The sequence below is a fragment of the Seriola dumerili genome, unplaced genomic scaffold (assembly GCF_002260705.1).
Source record: "Seriola dumerili isolate Sdu_G_001 unplaced genomic scaffold, Sdu_1.0 BDQW01000266.1, whole genome shotgun sequence".
Taxonomy (NCBI): Eukaryota; Metazoa; Chordata; class Actinopteri; order Carangiformes; family Carangidae; genus Seriola; species Seriola dumerili.
In genome coordinates this window covers 13,059-32,447 of record NW_019174521.1, presented here as the reverse complement: position 1 = coordinate 32,447, position 19,389 = coordinate 13,059, and the positions used below count along the sequence as shown (strand labels likewise).

Sequence of the window (19,389 nt, the reverse complement as noted above, 5' to 3'; positions counted from 1 at the left end):
GAAACATCTCAAAGACCATGGACCCGACTCCCCTGATGGGTTTTAATAAACACTGTGTTCTTCATGTCACTTTAAGGCCAGTTCTTCTGGTTTAGTGTAAACACAGAGTGAAACTGAACGAGCTGCTCTACAGAACCACAGAAGAGTTTCAGTCCAAAACTGACGCCACAATGAGCGATTCAGGAAACTGACGAATAATAACACACAATGATTCTTTTAAAGTGACAGTCTCCAAGATCGTCCACAAAGGAACAAGGAACACGAGTCACAGAGACAGTGACGAGCGTGAGCTTGAAAAACAAACCTGCAGTTACCGTGTACGACCACAGGTGTCGCCAACGATCACGACACAGATCATTGAGACTGTTACTTTAACATCTTCTTTACTGTTTTTATTATGAACTGATTTTCTTTAATTACTTTTGTTTGGTCTGAAAACTCCAACATGTAATTCCATCTTTCCGCTAGCATAGCATAGCTACAGCGCTAACACACAACTATCAGCGAAGCTTTCAGTTGACGGTACGGGTTTGAGGGTTCATCCTCTGGAGAAAATGAACGTGTTCCTGCCAGTTAGATTCAGATTTTGTCCTGATGGTTGCGCTACAGGAGAGGTGAAGAGATCTCAACTCAAGGGTCTACTTACTATTTTCTGATTCTGTCATAAACATGAGTGTTTTTTCAAATAATCACTTCTATAATATGAAGGACAAAAAATGAGAAAGAGGATGAATAAATAAAAGAAATTAATCATTAAAAACATAAATGCCCAAATTAATTATTATTTTGGTAATGAAAAATGCTATGTCTGTATTTTTACATTTATCTATTTATGCATATATTTACATATTTTTATTTATTTATTGTTATTTATTTATTTAGTCCTTCATTTCTAAAAGTCTACATTTATCTATCTGTGTCCATATCTTAATTAGCCTACCTAATTAATAATAAACAAATATATAATGTTCTCAGATAAATGAAGAAATACATAAATAAATATAAGTGTAAAAATACAGAAATAGCATCTTGCCAAAATGCCTTTATTTTACATTTATGTAATCGTCTTTTTCTACAATTCTACATTTATGTATCTCTGTGTCCGTTTGTTAATTGGGTAGGTGGTCCTACCTAATTAATAAATATATCACATACTTAATAACTTGGATAAATAAATAAATATATGTAAAAATACAAAAATGGCATTTATCATTACCAAAATGTATATGTATTATTTTTACATTTCTATATTTATTCCTGTATTTCTACATTTTATTTATATATTTCTGTGTCCGTATGTTAATTAGGTAGGTGGTCCTTCCTTATTAATTATAAATAAATATATACTATACTTAATGAGTAAATAAATACACAGAAATATATAAATAAATGTAGAAATACAGAAATAGAATTTTTCATGACTGAAATGTATGTATTTTACATTTATTTATGTATTTAATTATTCGTTTGTTGTTTGTCCTTCATACTATAAAACAGAGGAGATGAATGAACAGAGAGAAACCAGCTGACTGTAGATCATGTGTCGTTACCTCTCCATGACAACACAAACAAACACACATCTTCCCTCCGACATGAACGCAGTCACATGACACACGAACTCCTGCATTCACACTCATCAGCCTCATTCGGCTTCAGCAGCTGAACTCAATCAGACGTTAGTGAAGCTCCAACACCAACCTGAAGAACAAGCAGAGCTAGTCCACAAAGCTCAGGTGTTTCCTTCAGTACAGAAATGATCAACAGCTGTTGAACATCTGTTTGTAATAAAACTGTTTAAAATGTATTTCATTATATTTTCAATGTTTGAATATTCAGCACCATGTGATTCCTGCTGTTTCCCAAACGTCCTTCAGTCTGAGAAACCACAGTGTCTGTTACTGGGACAAAGGAGGAGGAGGAGGAGGAAGTCATCAGATCCTCTACACAGTGACAGTAGAAAAGATCTGATGTCCGCCATGGTTCTGACCAGCAGGAGGAGACGGAGAGAAACTGCTCCACTCAGGTTTAAGAAACTCAGAGTTTCATAAACCTGAGCAGCGTCCTCCTAGTGGCTGCTCTCTGTGTGTTCAACAGACGTCCTGAGCCAATCGGATGTTTCCATGCTGTGGTCGTATTTAAAGGTCCGGTACTGGCTAAAATAAAGCTGATCAGAATCTGATCCTTCATTGTTTCTTTCCTGCGTTTATTCAGCTGCAACACTGCAGCACTTAACTGCAGACTAACCCAAAACTTTGATGCTAATCATCATTAATAAAGCTCAGTTTTCAAAGACGTCCAGGCAGCAGCTTCTCACTTTCAGTCGTCACACATTAATATTCATTAACTTAATGACTCAACTAAATGAAACCTGTCTGTTGTTGGTTTGTGTCTCTGAACGTCACACCTCTGTAAATCCAACAGAGTGAGCCGTCTTCTCTCCAGCAGATCTTGGATGTCAGGATCAGTGTCAGTGTCAGGGTCAGGGTCAGGGTCAGTGTCAGGGTCAGGGTCAGGATCAGTGTCAGGGTCAGGGTCAGGGTCAGGGTCAGGGTCAGGGTCAGGGTCAGGGTCAGGGTAAAGACTTCCCTCATATATGCAACCATTACATGACATATATCTGGTTTAATTTTAGCCAGTGCAGGACTCTCATTAAGATTTCTGTTTGTCTTTGTCGGGACATGAAATTTAGTAAATAATTTAAACTCAGGTGACGTGTCCGGAGGATGCTGGGAAACTTCCTCCACCACCCTCACCCCTCCCCCTCTAAAGAACAGGACAGTGTCATTCATATTTACAGTACAAGTTTTCAGATAAAAGATCCTTCAGACTTAAAAAACAAAAAACAGATCAGTTACCTCCTGCTGCCAGCGGGGGGCGCCACACAGCAGAGGTCCTCATGGTGGTTCAGTCAGAGGAAGAAGAAGAAGAAGGAGAAGGCGAAGGAGAGGAAGGAGACGGCTCTTTCAGCTTAAAAGCACGAGGAAAAATAGCTTTAAAGCCGGAAAGTCGCACTCACACTTCAACTGTCACGCACAGTCCTGCAGTGCTGGTCTGGAGGATCTGAGAGAGATCTGGTCCTCGTGGTCTTCAGTCTCACGTCTCTTTACTCTGATCCCAAACCACAGAGACTCCACCAGGTGTTCTGCTGCACCTCGAGCCAACAGACAGACAGACAGACAGACAGACAGACAGACAGACAGACAGACAGACAGACAGACAGAGAGGGTCCAGTCCTCAGGTCCAGTCCAGAGAAACGATGTGATATTAAAAAGCAAAGGATCCAGAGGACGAAGTGTTCGCTGCACCGGGCTGAAACTTCAGCACAAAGATCCCTGACGAAGATACAGTCTGTCCTTGTGTCGTTTATGAAATGAACTGAGGAAGGGAGAGAAGAGGAATGAAAGAGTGGAGGTCCTGAGGAAGGAATGAAGGAGAAAGAAAAGGAAACAAGGAACAAAGGAAGGAAGGAAAGAAGGAGAAGAAAAGTCTGCAGTCCACAGAGGACTGAGTGTTTAGGACAGTAACATGTCCAGCTACCTTAGCGTGTGTGTGTGTGTGTGTGCGTGTGTGCGTGTGATCAGCTGCAGTGGCAGAGCAGCAGTCCGGCCACTAGGGGGAGCAGGTTGAGCAGCAGGAGCCACAGAGTGATGGCCAGACCTGGAGAACTGGAGCAGGGGTCTGCAACAAACAAACAAACAAACAGCATCATCAGTCTTCATCCACCTTCATCATCAAACACAACACTCTAAGTCACTCTCAAAAATCCACAGTGAAAATCTGCAGCAGGAAGATAAATCTACTGAATGAGCCTCACATGACAGAAGAGGACAGTCAGTGTTAGTGTTACATACAATACGTGTAAAAGTATCTTCATATATATTTAACGGTGATGACATCAGCACCAGGACCTGGTCTTTAGTCCGTGCAGTTTCATCAGGACAAAAACAGGAAGTTTTACAATTAAATACAATAAAGTAAAATAAGGAAAAATTATACTTAAAAATAGACACTGAAATGTGTTAGCTTAGCTTTTAGCTTTCAGTCATTAAAGTTTCTAATGCCACATTTGGCCAACATGTGATCACAACTTTTTCTTGGACATGTTAAAATGATGATAATAATCACTTGGGGATCAATGATGATTGAATGATTGAATGGCACCGACCGATGGGGTTACTCCTGGAGGTGTTGATGGGGGGCAGCTGGTGGGGAAGGGGGCAGTCGTCGCAGAAGTCGGTGCAGGCGGGGCATATCAGGACGCCGTTATAAACCCAGTCGTTGACCCGAACGCTGACACTCAGCAGCTGACCTTTACGAACACACAGGAAGGAGCGATCCTGAACGAACACCGTCAGGCCCTGAGCCGAGCACCACACCTGGGGGGTCACATGTTAATGCTCTGTTACTTTTTATGTCATCACATTGAAAAATAAACCACAGCTGTATCATGAGTACAAGTTTGGACTCATGTTTCTTCTCTGACAGGTGATCAGTACAGGTGAATGACAGGTGAGTGACAGCACCTTGTAGCAGCCGGAGCCCCAGTCAGGGTACGTCATCTTCCTGGTGCACTGCTCCATCACAAACGCCGACTTCTGGTACAGACACACAGAGTCCGGTCCATACTGCTCCGCCCCATAGTTCCTCCACCAGTCTGAACACACACACACACACACACACACACACACACACACACACACACACACACACACACACAGGGAAGATCATCTCAGTAACAGTATCAGCTCTTTTTGAGATGATTTGATGTTTATGACGATGATGTGTGCTGTTGGTTGGAGGTCGTTGACCCCTCACTATCTCAGGTGTAGACGGCAGCAGCAGAGTGGGGGGGGTTACCTGGCTGGTTCTCAGACACTCTGCAGTACGAGTTCCTCTGATACTCTCCACTCAGGTGCCAACTGAACTCCTGACTGAAGGGACAGAAGTCAGCGATCTCCACGGCTCCACCGAAGAACGACAGCTGGTCAGCCGCCACATCTGGGACACGCTCAAAGTACTGACACGCACACGCACGCGCGCACACGCACACACACACACACACAAAATTACATGTGGTATATTGACACTTATCTCTAGGTTTTTACTGTTATTTGAGGACATCTTGGACATTCTTTACTACTACTTTATAGACAGTGTGTGTGTGTGTGTGTGTGTGTGTGTGTGTGTGTGTGTGTGTGTGTGTGTGTGTGTGTGTGTGTGTGTGTTGTACCTGGTACTCCAGCGGCAGCTCCTGTGGGTACTTCTGCAGGTTGCAGACGGCCACTGCGAGCTGGTCCTGTCTGCAGGTGAGCTGCAGAGGAGACGCTCGCACCGTGTCACAGTACGGAGTCACAGCGTGACGCCTGTAACGACGATGACGACGACAACAACAACAAACACAAACATCACAGAGAGTCAGAACCAGATTTTATTCTACAGACTCCACATCAGACACAAATACAGATAATCAGATCAGAGACTGACGAGCAGCTGTTTCTGTAGCAGTCACCAGCAGAGGGCGCCGCTCACTGACAGTCAGTTCAGATCAGAGTTCAGGATGTCTTGGGTTCAAGTGTCTGAACTCAGCCAAAGATCATGTGTGACAGAAGAAGCGTCACTCTGTCACACCTCTGTGCACATGACGTGTCATGTCACTTTCTCCATAACAGCTTTCATTCATATCAATAATAAATCAATAATCAAGCAGCTGATAACAACACAAACTTCTATTCTCTGTGCAGTTATTCTACTGTTGTTTCAGACAAGTTCAATTTTCAACTGTATTTATATTTATGTTGTATAGTTGAACTATCACCTATTTCTTATTTATAGATCTAGTTCTCTATATATAGAGATAGATAGATGATAGATAGATAGATAGATAGATAGATAGATCTATATATACATTTGTCCTATATCATAGTGTAAGGACATATTTTGATTTTTATATTTATGTTTTCTTTTATCTTACCTCTTATTCTCTACTCTTTGCTGTTACATTTCCATTCTTGAGAGAGCAATTGTAATGTAACCTAATTTCCCCCTAGGGATCAATAAAGTATTCTGATTGATTGATTGATTGATTGATTGATTGCGAGATACAGATATATTAAAGGACTCGGATCAGGAGCATAGACACACTGACCGGACTCTGGTCTGGTGTCACTGACCTCTGTCTCTGCCGGTCCATCCAGAACTTGCAGCTCTTCATGACGAAGTCGCAGCCGAGGCCGCGGCCCCAGTCCAGCCTCTGAGCCAGGCTGTAGTTGGCTCGGTACCAGCCGCTGTCCTCCATGATGGCCAGCGTCAGCCGAGAGAACACCCGGTTCTGGGTGTGGGAGCCCGTCATCGCCTCGTTCTGAGGAGGAGAAGAAGAAGAGGATGATGATGAGAACAAGGAGGAACCACAAACTAAACCAGAGACACAGAGACAGTCAGAGACACAGACAGACAGAGACACAGACAGAGACACAGACAGACAGAGACACAGACAGACAGAGAGACAGGTGACCTCCAGCAGTCTCTTCTCCCAGTGGTTCAGCTCTGTCCCCGTCCCGCCCTGGTTCTCCAGCTCCATCCCCTCCAGGATGGGACAGTTAAAGTGTCTCCTCGCCTCGTCCTGAGACCACAGACAACAACACACTTTCATTGTTTCTGACAGAACGATGAAACGATGAAGTGCAGACTAACTGATGATGAAAACATGCAGCCACTGAATGAACTGTGTGTTTTAAAGGACAATAGAGAAGTTGTGGATCAGAGAGTTTAACAGAAGCGTCTCATGTAAATTACAGAAGCGTAATGCATTCACTTAAAAACATCAAATCAGCTGTTTTTCTGAATTAACAAGATCGTTATCTCAGATTTCTGAGATAATTTAAAAAAAAACAGGGTTTTTTTTGAGAAAAGTTTTCTTACAAATAAAAAAAGGAATCAGGAATCTTTTTTTTTTCTTTTTAAGAAAACTTTTCTCAAAAAAATCTTTTTCTGATTTAATTCAGAAAAACAGATGATTGAGTTTTTCTGAATTATTGAGGTAATTACCTCATTAGAGGTATAAGCAGGATTTTCTTTTCTTTTTTTTTTTTTTTAGAAAGCTTTTCTCAGAATTCTCTCTCACACACACACACACACACACACACACACACACACACACACACACACACACACACACACACACACACTTTTGGATTCAGTATCTTGTCCCAGGGACTTTCCGACTCGCTCCAGGCTGTATGTTAATAACAGAGCTCAGATCTCACTCCCTCTGTTTATGAACTTTAATCAAAGTTCACTCAGAAAGAAACGGCGACAAACACAAACACAAAGAGCTTCTCACCACGACACGAGGAGTGACGAGGACGTGGACCTGGTGCCGCACCATCACCCCTCCTCTGATGTCCCACAGCCTGCTGACCCTCCTGATCACCGCCTCACTCCACTGATACAGACCCAGGCTGAGAGAGAGAGAGAGACAGAGAGAGAGAGAGAGAGAGAGAGAGAGAGAGAGAGAGAGAGAGAGAGAGAGAGAGAGAGAGAGAGAGAGAGAGAGAGAGAGAGAGAGAGAGAGAGAGAGAGAGAGAGAGAGAGAGAGAGAGAGAGAGAGAGAGAGAGAGAGAGAGAGAGAGAGAGAGAGAGAGAGAGAGAGAGAGAGAGAGAGAGAGAGAGAGAGAGAGAGAGAGAGAGAGAGAGAGAGAGAGAGAGAGAGAGAGAGAGAGAGAGAGAGAGAGAGAGAGAGAGAGAGAGAGAGAGAGAGAGAGAGAGAGAGAGAGAGAGAGAGAGAGAGAGAGAGAGAGAGAGAGAGAGAGAGAGAGAGAGAGAGAGAGAGAGAGAGAGAGAGAGAGAGAGAGAGAGAGAGAGAGAGAGAGAGAGAGAGAGAGAGAGAGAGAGAGAGAGAGAGAGAGAGAGAGAGAGAGAGAGAGAGAGAGAGAGAGAGAGAGAGAGAGAGAGAGAGAGAGAGAGAGAGAGAGAGAGAGAGAGAGAGAGAGAGAGAGAGAGAGAGAGAGAGAGAGAGAGAGAGAGAGAGAGAGAGAGAGAGAGAGAGAGAGAGAGAGAGAGAGAGAGAGAGAGAGAGAGAGAGAGAGAGAGAGAGAGAGAGAGAGAGAGAGAGAGAGAGAGAGAGAGAGAGAGAGAGAGAGAGAGAGAGAGAGAGAGAGAGAGAGAGAGAGAGAGAGAGAGAGAGAGAGAGAGAGAGAGAGAGAGAGAGAGAGAGAGAGAGAGAGAGAGAGAGAGAGAGAGAGAGAGAGAGAGAGAGAGAGAGAGAGAGAGAGAGAGAGAGAGAGAGAGAGAGAGAGAGAGAGAGAGAGAGAGAGAGAGAGAGAGAGAGAGAGAGAGAGAGAGAGAGAGAGAGAGAGAGAGAGAGAGAGAGAGAGAGAGAGAGAGAGAGAGAGAGAGAGAGAGAGAGAGAGAGAGAGAGAGAGAGAGAGAGAGAGAGAGAGAGAGAGAGAGAGAGAGAGAGAGAGAGAGAGAGAGAGAGAGAGAGAGAGAGAGAGAGAGAGAGAGAGAGAGAGAGAGAGAGAGAGAGAGAGAGAGAGAGAGAGAGAGAGAGAGAGAGAGAGACAGACAGACAGACAGACAGACAGACAGACACACATCCTTATGAATGAAAACGACCTTTGACCTCCAGGCACTCCATCCAGAGGAAGTTTGATGTTCTTCCCTCTTTTGTCTTTTTGGTATAAAACCCTGATGAACATGGAAAGTAAACGCTGACATCACTTTTTATTAGAGTTCTCGTGTGTTAAAGTCAAACAGCTGTGAATCAGCTGGACTCTGAAGTCTGGGTGTTTCCCCTCAGCAGCAGGAGGAGGAGGAGGAGGTGACGTCTCAAAGACAGCACTCACCTCTCGTTGAAGGCGGGCAGGCCGCTGGCGAAGCGAGGGGTCAGAGGTTTGCCGTCATTGTCGTGGTAGAAGGCGAACAGACCGGCTGAGAACCCCTGGTGGACAAAGGAGGAACAGCACGTGACAGATTAGCACTAGCATGTTCGCAGTTAGCATGCCAGTTACAGCTGTTCACCGACTAGCCGTCTTGACACGTGTGTTTGGATGAATCCTGGTGTGAATAACCCTTTGAAATCTGAGTCAGTCTGTGTGAAGCTGTAAAAGCATGAACCTTAAACACAGTTAAACACCAGTAAATCCAGTCAGGGTTAGGGGTTAGCTTCATTAGCTGCACTGACCAGAGCGTGGATGATCTCATGCTTGACGGTGGAGAGCATCCCCTCAAACTCCTGAGGCTGGGAGGAGATCATGGCAGGACACAGGTTAGCATAGCCTGCTACAGGTCTGGAAGACACACACACACACACACACACACACACACACACACACACACACACACACACACACACACACACACACACATACATACACATACACACACAAGCTTAGTGTATGTACTAGATGATAAACACAGTCCACACAACAGCCGAGTCCCTGTGATGTTTACAGTGTGGAGAATTGTCTCTGTTTATTACTGAGGTCAGAGTTAAAGGTGGTGTTGAACTGGACTACATTTCCTTGAGGTGTAGTTGTACAGGTGTTCTTGATAAAGCAGCCAATGAGTGTAGCTCCTTCACAATAAAAGCCTGTCGCTGATTCACCGGTGGAAAGTGTTGCATGAGGACATCTGTGGTGTGTAAAAAGAAAAAAAAAAAAAACTACTCCACAGCGCTACTAGAGGTCAAGAGCTCCTTCATCGCAGCTGAAACGAGGCTGCTACCTGAAGGTACCACTGGGAAACAAGAGTGAAACAAAACTCCAGAGATTCAGAGTCAAAGCTGAACACAGAGATTTAGAAACAGAGCTGTAAAGGTCACATGGTCCTCTCACCTGTCCAGCTCCGCCTCCAGCTGGCAGTACGCAGCGTAGGCCACGATGTTCTCCTGTCCGCAGCGCTCTGTGGTGATCCCGCTGACGTAGAGCACAAAGTCGGACCCCTCCACTCCGGGACCATCTGGGGGTCCCGAGGGGCCACATGACTTCCCAGACTCGCTGCACACCTTGCATTGCTGAGAGGGAAAAAAACAGTGATGAAAAGTGATGAACTCTGCACGTGTCTTTTATTCTGAAAAGCTGTACCTTCACATGTTGAGCAGTAACAGCAGACACACTATGATTACCTCCTGCCCAACATCAACAATAACCTTAATGAGATTAACTTTCTGTCTGTCTTCACCTCCTGTCCTCCTACCTCCCCCCCTTCCTTCTTTCTTTATCCCAGTCTTCCCCTCTTCCTCTTCCTCCTCCTCTTCACCCCGATACACCCTCTCAGGGCTGCTAGCATGTTATTACATGATCCATTATCTGTGTGTATGTGCAGTGGCTCTTCCTTACCTGCAGGTGGTGCTGTGGTACGATGATGGGGCCGCAGCGGGTGACGTCTGCACAGGCGCCCTGGCAGTAGCGATGGGGGTCATCTCTCTTCCTCAGGTACTGGTTGGTCGCACATTGTCTGAAACGCAGACAACAGACAACGGCGTTACATTAACTCTTCGCCGAGGTTAGAAACGATGGAGGAACTAGAGGCGGGAAAATGATTCTGAACGTCCACCTTCCCACCCAGCAGCAAAGACTGAAATTAAATCGACACTCTGGAGACCTTGTTTGAGGGTTTGGAACAGCATCCAGAGCTGAAACCAGACAACGAGCCTCACGCAGGAATATTTTAGTTTTCTAATTCTAAATCTCTGTACACTGTTCCGAGTCTGTACCCGAGAGAAAACTCTGGAAGATAAATGTAAGAAGATTTCCTACATTTCTTAATGTGTTGTCCTGACTGGTTCTGGCATGAGGCCCTTAGCTGTAGTTTAACACTCTGTGGTGGTGGGAGGGGCCACTTACCTGCTGAGCAGCACAGGCCCCACCCTGCGCCTCACACTGAAGGCCCTCTGCAGGTAGTCGATGGCCTGAGGAAACAGCTTATCCTGAGGAGGGACACACACACGAACACAGAGAGAGTCAGTGACGTGACACACTATCAGTACAACTCCACATCAGTGGAACAGAAACAAAAACACGTGTGACACGAGGGGAACATATAATGTACAGACATGGCAATGACAATAAAAACAAATAAGTTATAGAGACGTACAAATGAAAAGAATAGATGTGTATATGTGTCTCTGATTTATGTGTGTGTTTTACGAGGTTTATATGTGATGGAATCATATGTATCTGTCTTTTGTGAGAGGGTGAAAAGAAAAGTATAGTGGACATCAGTGATTATATAATAATATAATGTAATATACAGTAAATGTAATCATAGGGAGAATTTGATAATAATAAATAATAATTTATATGATATCCTGTCAATGTAATAAAAAAATTAATAAATCTTACAACAAAAATGTAAATATGATATTATAAAATGTAATATGAAAATAAAATAGTGCAGAATAATGTAATAATAGTGTGGTGGGGTTATGACAGAACAGTATTATTGTTATTATTAATTATTTATATAATACAATGATTCTAACCATGTTATGATAATATAATATACATTATTATATTACATAGCAAGTGAAGTTGCCCAGGTGAGAGCTGAACTACAGCCACCAGGGCTGAACGTGAAGACTTTAGAAAACCCCTTCAAATGTCCAGAAACACAAAGTCCCTAAATACAGAGTTGGCTTACAACTGCTGATTGTATTTGTTTTAATTTCTTTGTTCTTTCTTTGTTTTTTATTTTCTATTTCCAGAATTATCACAATTATGATTTTTTTAAGATTTCAGCTTTAAAAGGTACTCTGTGGAGATTTTGGCCACCAGCAGCGCTATGGAGCAATGTCACAGGTCAGTGTTCCTCACCTTCACCAGTCTCCTCTTGTCTGCAGGAAGCCTGTGGAAAGAGAAAGCCAGTAAACATCACTTACACTTACTGCAGTCATACAACTGACGCCTGAGTCCCAGAGAAACTACAAAGAGTCAGCCTGCAGCTTTAAAGCTTGTTTTGTTGGGGGTTGTAGGACGGGTACTGGTTACTTACTGGTCAACGCTGTAGTCATAGATGATCTTTATCTTCAGCTGAAGGTCGTCAGGAGAGCTTCTCTTAGTCAGACGCTCAGGCTTCAGGTACACATGATGGACAACCTGAGAGCACCAGCAGAAACAATAAGAAAACAACATGGACAGACTGACATTTAGCACCCACAGTTCTCCAGGTTAATATGGACAAAATCTCTAACTGTGATTCATAACAAAATCAATATACTGTTCAATAAATCACAATATCCAAATGAGAATTTACATATAGTTAAATAATCAGATGAGAGTGGCTGTTTATGGCTAGTCCAATGCACCCAACAAATCAAGGTAAGTCATAAACATCCAATATTATGAATGTTATTTTAACTTATTACAGATGTATCAGTGTGAGTGTAGTTCACTGACAAGACAAGAAACTGCAGCACAGAGATGCCAAAATTATGTTTTTGTGGGGGTGTTAATATAAGTCAGGTGGATAGCAAACCTTGAAAGATTAATAACTTCAAAGTTATTTAATCAGTACCAAAAATATTTAAACTTACTTACATACTTAAAATTAAATATTTAGTAAGTAATGCAGTAACAATGACAGCCTCGTTGTTGTACAGATAATATACAATAATAAAATTATAATAATAATAGTAAATAAAACACATACAAGTAATAATACAACAAACAGAAAGAGAGCGAGAAAGGAAAATAAAGTTACGAATTACTAATTTGCTCTTTTATTTTGAAGAAATCTCCCCGGAAGTGTTCATTCCGCTGTTGCTAGGGGAACACGGGCTAAAGATGAACATTAAAAACTGACATAACTCCCCGCTTTCACAGCTGAACTGTGTTTGAAAGACTCTGTACATCCTAGTTAATGTCGGTAAACACAGTCAACACTGTCACTAACTAAGGGGCTTCGTGTTAGCCTGTTAGCTTACCCGCTAACAGCAAAGCAACTCATTAAATGTCGGTTTAGACACACGCCGAGTTAGTTTTACTTTTGTTGTAACACGAAAACAAACACGTCACGTCTTAATATTAATTGGCTGAAGTGGGTGTCAAGCAACAGTTTTTAAACACACAATATAACTGAACAGATACGTTAATTACCCACTACAGCTAGCATGCTAGCTAGCTTAGCTTGGTATAAACCAAGCAGAACGAGCCGGGGCTCACCTCATCGGGAGGGGGGGCTCGGTGTTTGCAGGTCCCATGGCAGCTCACTAATACAGCGAGGAGGGAGAGGACGAAGACAGGGCCGAGGAGGAACCAGGACACGGACGGCTTGCCATCCCCGCTCAGCCTCGGCTCCATCCTCCGTACAGCCCGACAGGCGGGGCTCGGCAGCCCGCAGTCAACAGAGCCTCCGCCGGTCCGGTCCCCTTGGTGCTCGTTTCATTCATCGCTCGCGGGGTGAATCAGAACATTTTAGCATCCCGCAAATACGACCGACGTTCGTTCAGACCACAAGAGAAGAGACAACACCGGCCGGCGACAGGTAAGATGTACGGCTCACAGCTGCGGCCAGTCCCGGGTTGATTCTCCGTGTCAGCTGCAGGGAGAGCTCCGGCACCTCGAAGATCGTCTGTGATGAAGATGAGTCACTCTTGTACGGATCTATTGTAGCGAAGAGGCACAGCGCTCCAAAGATCGTCTGTTAACAAGATGACTCACTCGGAACCTCTGAACACGGCTGGATAAACTTCCGGGCAAAACATTTGAGCACAGATTTATTTGGGAATATGCACCGTGTTCATGTTGACACAAGGGGGCGTGTTTATGCCCTCCTCATTTCAGTTCACAGACTGCTTTGCTTGAGTGGTGTATACGTAATAATTATGGAGTCATAGGAGTGCCATAAAAAAGAATAAATCTGTAAAAGAATAAGAAAATAAATGTTACATTATAATGAAATATAAACAGGAACGAATAAAAGAATAAATAAGTAAATAATATGTTGAAATATAAAGGGAAATAAATAAAACAATTAAAAAAAAAAAGCTGTTGGGGTGCCTCGTGGCTCACCTGGTAGAGTGCATACCACATGGACTTAGGCCTAACTGCAGCAGCCATGGGTTCGAATCTGACCCACGGCCTTTTGCTGCATGTCATCCCCTCACTCTCTCTCCTCTGACTTTCCTTTCTACCTCTCACTGTACTTTCAAATAAAGGCAAAAATGCCCCCATGTTTCTTTAGCTTTTTCTATTCAAAGGAATTCTATTCAAATTCCTGTTTATGTTTCCACCTTTATTTTCTTATTCATTTACAGATTTATTCTTTTTTTTTATAGCACTCCTAAGACTCTGCACCCTGGAAGATGATCAATCTGTCAGATTTGAGAAATGTATTTACTATACAGATAGGACAGCTAAAATAACCAGAACATTGAAAATGGAGAGTTTGGCATGAACCACAATATCCCCATTTGAAGTCTGTATTAATAATAGAACAGGAGCCCCTGCAGGTTAAATTGGTCGCTGTTCTAGGGTAATTGTTTACACCTGATTGTTGTATGATTCGTGTAGCTGCTTAAATTTAGCAGCTTTGTCAAGTAAAGTTAATTTATTTTGACTAATTTTATTTATAAAGTCATTTGAGACTCATATGAAAGGAACTTAGAGCAGGAGTTGAAGCTGCTGCTTGATTTCACTAATACATCTGTGAATAGTAAATAGACCCTGTTCATACACTGTTTTATTATGAAGCCCATGTTGTTTCCTGTTCTGTCTTCAGGCTGGTTTGTGTCTGATGTTCCCACACTCTGTGACAGCCAGACTCCATAAACTGATTGAGCTGATCAGGAACCTCAGAGAGAGGAGTTAAATGTGATTAGCTTTGCAGGCTCCAGCTTAACTGAATATTGAACTGGTCTCTGATGTCTGAGTGACCAATGAAAGCCTCCTCTCAGTTTGTCTGATCACTTTAATCCTTATTTTCCTCCTTCTGTCCATGACTCTGGTCATGAAGTGCAAATTCCAAATTATTATTGTTGTTGTTGTTGTTGTTGAGTTGGTGAGAATCCAGTTTAAAGTTGCTGAGTCACGTGAAGCCCCGTGTCGTGCACTGTAAAAAATCCTAATTTTACAGATAACAACTGAAAATTTTTACAGTAATGTTTTGTTTTTTTAAAATCGTGAACAAAAGTCTGTAAAATGACAGAAATGATCTGTGAATTAACAGCCACACTTGTATTTTAAGCATTATGCCAATAATAATGAATTACATTTATTTCCCATTTCTGTAAAGAAAAATTACTGTATTATTTATACTGTATTTTTTCTGCTTTCTTAAATTACAAACAAATCTATGTAAAATGACAGTAATTATCTGTAATTAAAAATGTAGCTTGTTAATATAAAGGTTAATGTCCATACGAACAATTTAAAGATCTTCTCTGTAATTTCAGGGTGAATCTTATTAGTTTTACATTTATGTGACTTCTACATTCAAACTTTGTGATTCTGGATGAAATGTAGCAAACTTTCTTTCATCACATCAAACATTCAAAATTCAAACAAACAAGTTTGAAGTACTGGAATGTATCCCAGCATGCACTGGGAGGAAAGCAGGACAATGGTTTATCACACAACAGTCAAGCTGTCAGACTGTTGCTCTGTCCTCACTGAGCTATGAAGTATTATTTTACATCTCTACTATAATTTATACTTGTTACTAAATAAGATTTATCCACCTCTTTATGATGCAGACTTGTCTTGTGACAGTGAAGTTCACCTGCACCTTCATTCACAACTGTATTCTAGTTTTAATTTGTCAGTTACAGTCGATTGTAAATTGTTGAAATTAATGCAGTTTTAATGTAAATAAAGTTTCTTATGAAGCTTTGCTTTGTTGATGGTTTTTATGGAGCGTGTCTGGTATGAATTTTAACAGTAGCAGCAGCACAGTATAGAAATCACAACACACTGAAGTTTTTCCTGAATCTGTAATTAATCAAAGACTTTCTATGTTGCTTTAATCAACAACAAACATGATAGAAATGTTTAAATGTGTCCGTCCTTCAACAGTGACAATACAGGATCTAGAGACAGATACTAGAGTTTGTGCTTTTCTAATTTGTCTTATGAACTTACCAATTTAAATAACAATGAAAACACTAATTCACCAAAGTGACTGTTAGATTCATCATGAGGCAGATGGTAAATATGAAGAAACATACTCAGTACAATTTAATCACAGGTTTATTTATTAAACACCTTTTCAACCTTTTTGCTCCAGGTTGCAGTTCTGGTGGGTCAGTTCCATCTGTTTCTTGAGGTTCAGGTGAAACTGATGATCTCTCTCCAGGGCTCCTCCCCGTGTGACAGTGAGTCATGTGATGACCTTAGTTTTCTCAAGTGATGCCCATCCATCCACTGCACCACAGCACATGATGTGAATGATTGTGAGCTGCAAAATAAAAGAAAGGCCACATTACCATGAATCCTCACATACAGTAAACAGCATTGTGCCAATGGATAACTATTTACAACCATTTTAACAGGGACAACAGTCCAGTGGTCCAGATCTTTGCCACTGACCGCCGTCTGAAATGCAGTTTAAGAATATCAATAAAAGAAAAGAAAAGAGTAAATAAACAGTGATTCATTACCGTCTTTGTTCATTTTGAATCCTATAAACTTCTTGGGACCGAAGCCAGCCGTCCACGAACCTCGTCAGCAGCAAACCAGCAGAGACACGGTCCGACAGGCAGCCTGCTGAACATAGTGGGAGCATTAAAAGAAGCAAAGAAGATCAGATTTCCCTCAGGAAGTGGTGGCGAGACCACACCACCACCCAGAGCTTACAACAGAGAGGGAAGCACTGACTGAGATCAATCATGAGAACCAACTGCAGCTAGCACAACCAACAACCCACACACACCCCAACCTTAGCCAAACACTAAAACTCACCACAACAAACTATACACACACACCACCAACTCTATACCTACTTTATTGTTACCTATTAATCACACACAAGTCATAATGAAGACTTGCATGAAGTGATGCAACCTCGAGTTCTCTGTCGACACACTGCTCCAGTCGCGGTCAAAAGCATGTTACTGTTTTGTGCCAACTCAAACAGTCGAGCGCTGTGACACACGGTCACACCTGGGCCCACGGTACAATGGGCTAGATGGCTAGCAGTGCAGAGGTTGGCGCAGATCCAAATGTCGTGTCTGTGAGGTTATCCGGCTACACGTTGGAGCGTTAGTGTCGCTTGACTATGAGCTGTAATTGAAAGGTTTGAGCCATGCTGCGCAAAGGTGTTCTCTCCTATGTGCTCACTCTCAGAGGACACAGCCGGTCTTCCTTCTGCATTTTCCGCTCTGTCTCCTACACATCGCAGTCTCTCTCACGTGTCATCTTCTTCTACTGCTCCTCTGTCTTTGTATCGCTTATGGACTCTGGTTCCTTTGTTCACTCGGAGTAGTATCCACTCCCATGGTCGCAAGCAGAGTGAGTGAGTCGCGCACGTGGGCAAACAGAACGCGTAGGGGCAGAGTGGGAAAGGCAGCTTTTTGCGAAATAGGCTGAGTGAGAGGAGAACGAAGCATCTAGCACTTTTCTTCTGCTTCACTTACGGGTGGCTGGAAACAATGTGGAAAGTAATGACAACAATGGATCTGAGTTAAGTCCACATATGTCTGTAGTGTTGGAAGGAAGCGATGAGCGGGATGGGAGGAGGGAAGAGTCCAGAATGATGGAACGATGGAAGCCGGAAGTAGATCGCACAGACACCACTCAGCTCTGGGATGTGTGTACCTATACTGGCTAGCATCTCTACGGACGATTTCGATGGATTTAAGTAGGCGTATGTCCTTTGTCACACACCACTTGTCTCTCGAGACTCCAGGATCAGACACACTTTTACTAGCATTCGAGATGGACTGCGAGGCTACCCCATGCTAGTTACCACTGCTCGACGCTAGACTGAGGTGCTCACTATCGAACATGAAGATCTTTTAGCTGAACGCGCCTGGAGACATTAACACGACCATAAGAGTGGATCCTCTAGATCAGTGGAGATGAGAATCAGCACTATCTGTACATATTTAAATATGTATATATTAGTTATTCTCACATAACTGTTTTAGACTTTTTAACACTTTGGTCGGCCTTGAATTATTCCTAAGCATTTAAGATTCTACGAAAGCTGTCCATTCTGGGATTCCAGGGACGTAGTGCTCTTCGCCTCTTGTGTCACGTATCTGAGCCGAGAGCGCCGTACACTTGTACCCGAACTTGGAAAGAACTGTGGGCTCTTCTCTCTGTTCCTCAATGTTTTCATAAATGCCACACATGTACTGTCTTTAGAGACTTTCGACATAGAATATTGCATATGTGATAATGAAACAATACGTAAGCTGATCAATAATGATATCATAACGAAAAACACTCATGTACTGAGTATCATGTATTATCTATGGCAAGTGGCATGACTAGAGAGAAATTAGCTGCATAAATATATCAGTTATTAGTATAATTTGTGCTTGTAATAATACACGTGCTACCTAAGGGTGTATAGACACAATAAACGCATGAGTCAAATCCATACGCTGATGTTATGAGGGATCGATTGTTTATATTAGTTTTCATGGTAAAAAATTAAAATAGAAAGAATAATTAAAAATGCCAAGTTAGTAGGCAACGGCAGGGTGCTTACTCACAAAATAAATCATGACTGATACTTGTCTATCTAGACTCTCATTGGTATGACCTGGATGCATGTAAGTAGTTGGGCAACATGATGTGAATTATAAATAGATAGTCTTGGTATCTACATTAAAAGAATATTCCTGTTTAGCGAATAATAACACTAAAAAGTGCTGATAATTATATCAAGTTTGTATGAATAGCAAAGTGAAAATTCTATAAGTATATAATATAGACGAAATCATTAACAAATAGATAAACTACAGAAAGGAAAATATAGTCAGCTTTTAACTTCATCACAACTGTAATTTTGATTTTAGATAGTTAGTTTGATTGTAAATTGTAACACTACCCAGTATTTAATAATTCCATCTTTATCAGATTCTTTTAATACATACATATTAAAATATAAGATACACTTCTACCTGATACCTACAGAATAAACTCTAAATGTTATAATATGTGATGTAAAAAGATGCTACACAGACTTGACTTTCCAATATGCTTATTTGGTAAGATTCCACCATTAATTCCGTACCTATAAATACGAAAAACTCATAAAAAATTCTCTCTCCAATGTGTTTAGATATTCTAATCTAGTAATTTTTCAAAAATTTAATGTAGTATTTTCATATGATGGTCCAATGGGTTTTAAATAAGGTTCTAATTTAGTCACTCTGATGCTCGTATTACTCCGTTTGCTTGGTGCACTATATCAGGTCTATTACTCAATAGAATCACCGATTAT

The 19,389-nt window shown here is 42.0% G+C and overlaps 1 protein-coding gene across 1 annotated transcript; it reads right to left on the bottom strand.

Moving 5' to 3' along the window:
- Positions 1 to 3,577: 3,577 nt before the first annotated feature.
- lmln (leishmanolysin like peptidase) lies at positions 3,578 to 13,523 on the bottom strand. The gene is made up of 16 exons (XM_022757164.1): positions 13,161 to 13,523; positions 11,992 to 12,095; positions 11,814 to 11,844; positions 10,845 to 10,927; positions 10,338 to 10,455; positions 9,834 to 10,012; positions 9,182 to 9,287; positions 8,844 to 8,938; positions 7,340 to 7,457; positions 6,512 to 6,619; positions 6,171 to 6,358; positions 5,231 to 5,363; positions 4,858 to 5,017; positions 4,524 to 4,654; positions 4,166 to 4,376; positions 3,578 to 3,678 (listed from the first exon to the last, which is right to left on the bottom strand). Exons 1-16 carry the CDS (start codon positions 13,296 to 13,298, stop codon positions 3,578 to 3,580), a joined length of 2,004 nt encoding a protein of 667 aa, XP_022612885.1. The 5' UTR covers positions 13,299 to 13,523.
- Between the last annotated feature and the right edge of the window lie 5,866 nt (positions 13,524 to 19,389).

Excerpts from the sequence above, each read along its gene's own strand:
- lmln (XM_022757164.1), bottom strand. The coding sequence starts at position 13,298 with ATGGAGCCGAGGCTGAGCGGGGATGGCAAGCCGTCCGTGTCCTGGTTC. Across the intron at positions 10,928-11,813 it reads ACAAGAGGAGACTGGTGAAG|GATAAGCTGTTTCCTCAGGC; the intron begins GTGAGGAACACT and ends GTCCCTCCTCAG. Across the intron at positions 3,679-4,165 it reads CTCCAGGAGTAACCCCATCG|ACCCCTGCTCCAGTTCTCCA; the intron begins GTCGGTGCCATT and ends TGTTTGTTGCAG.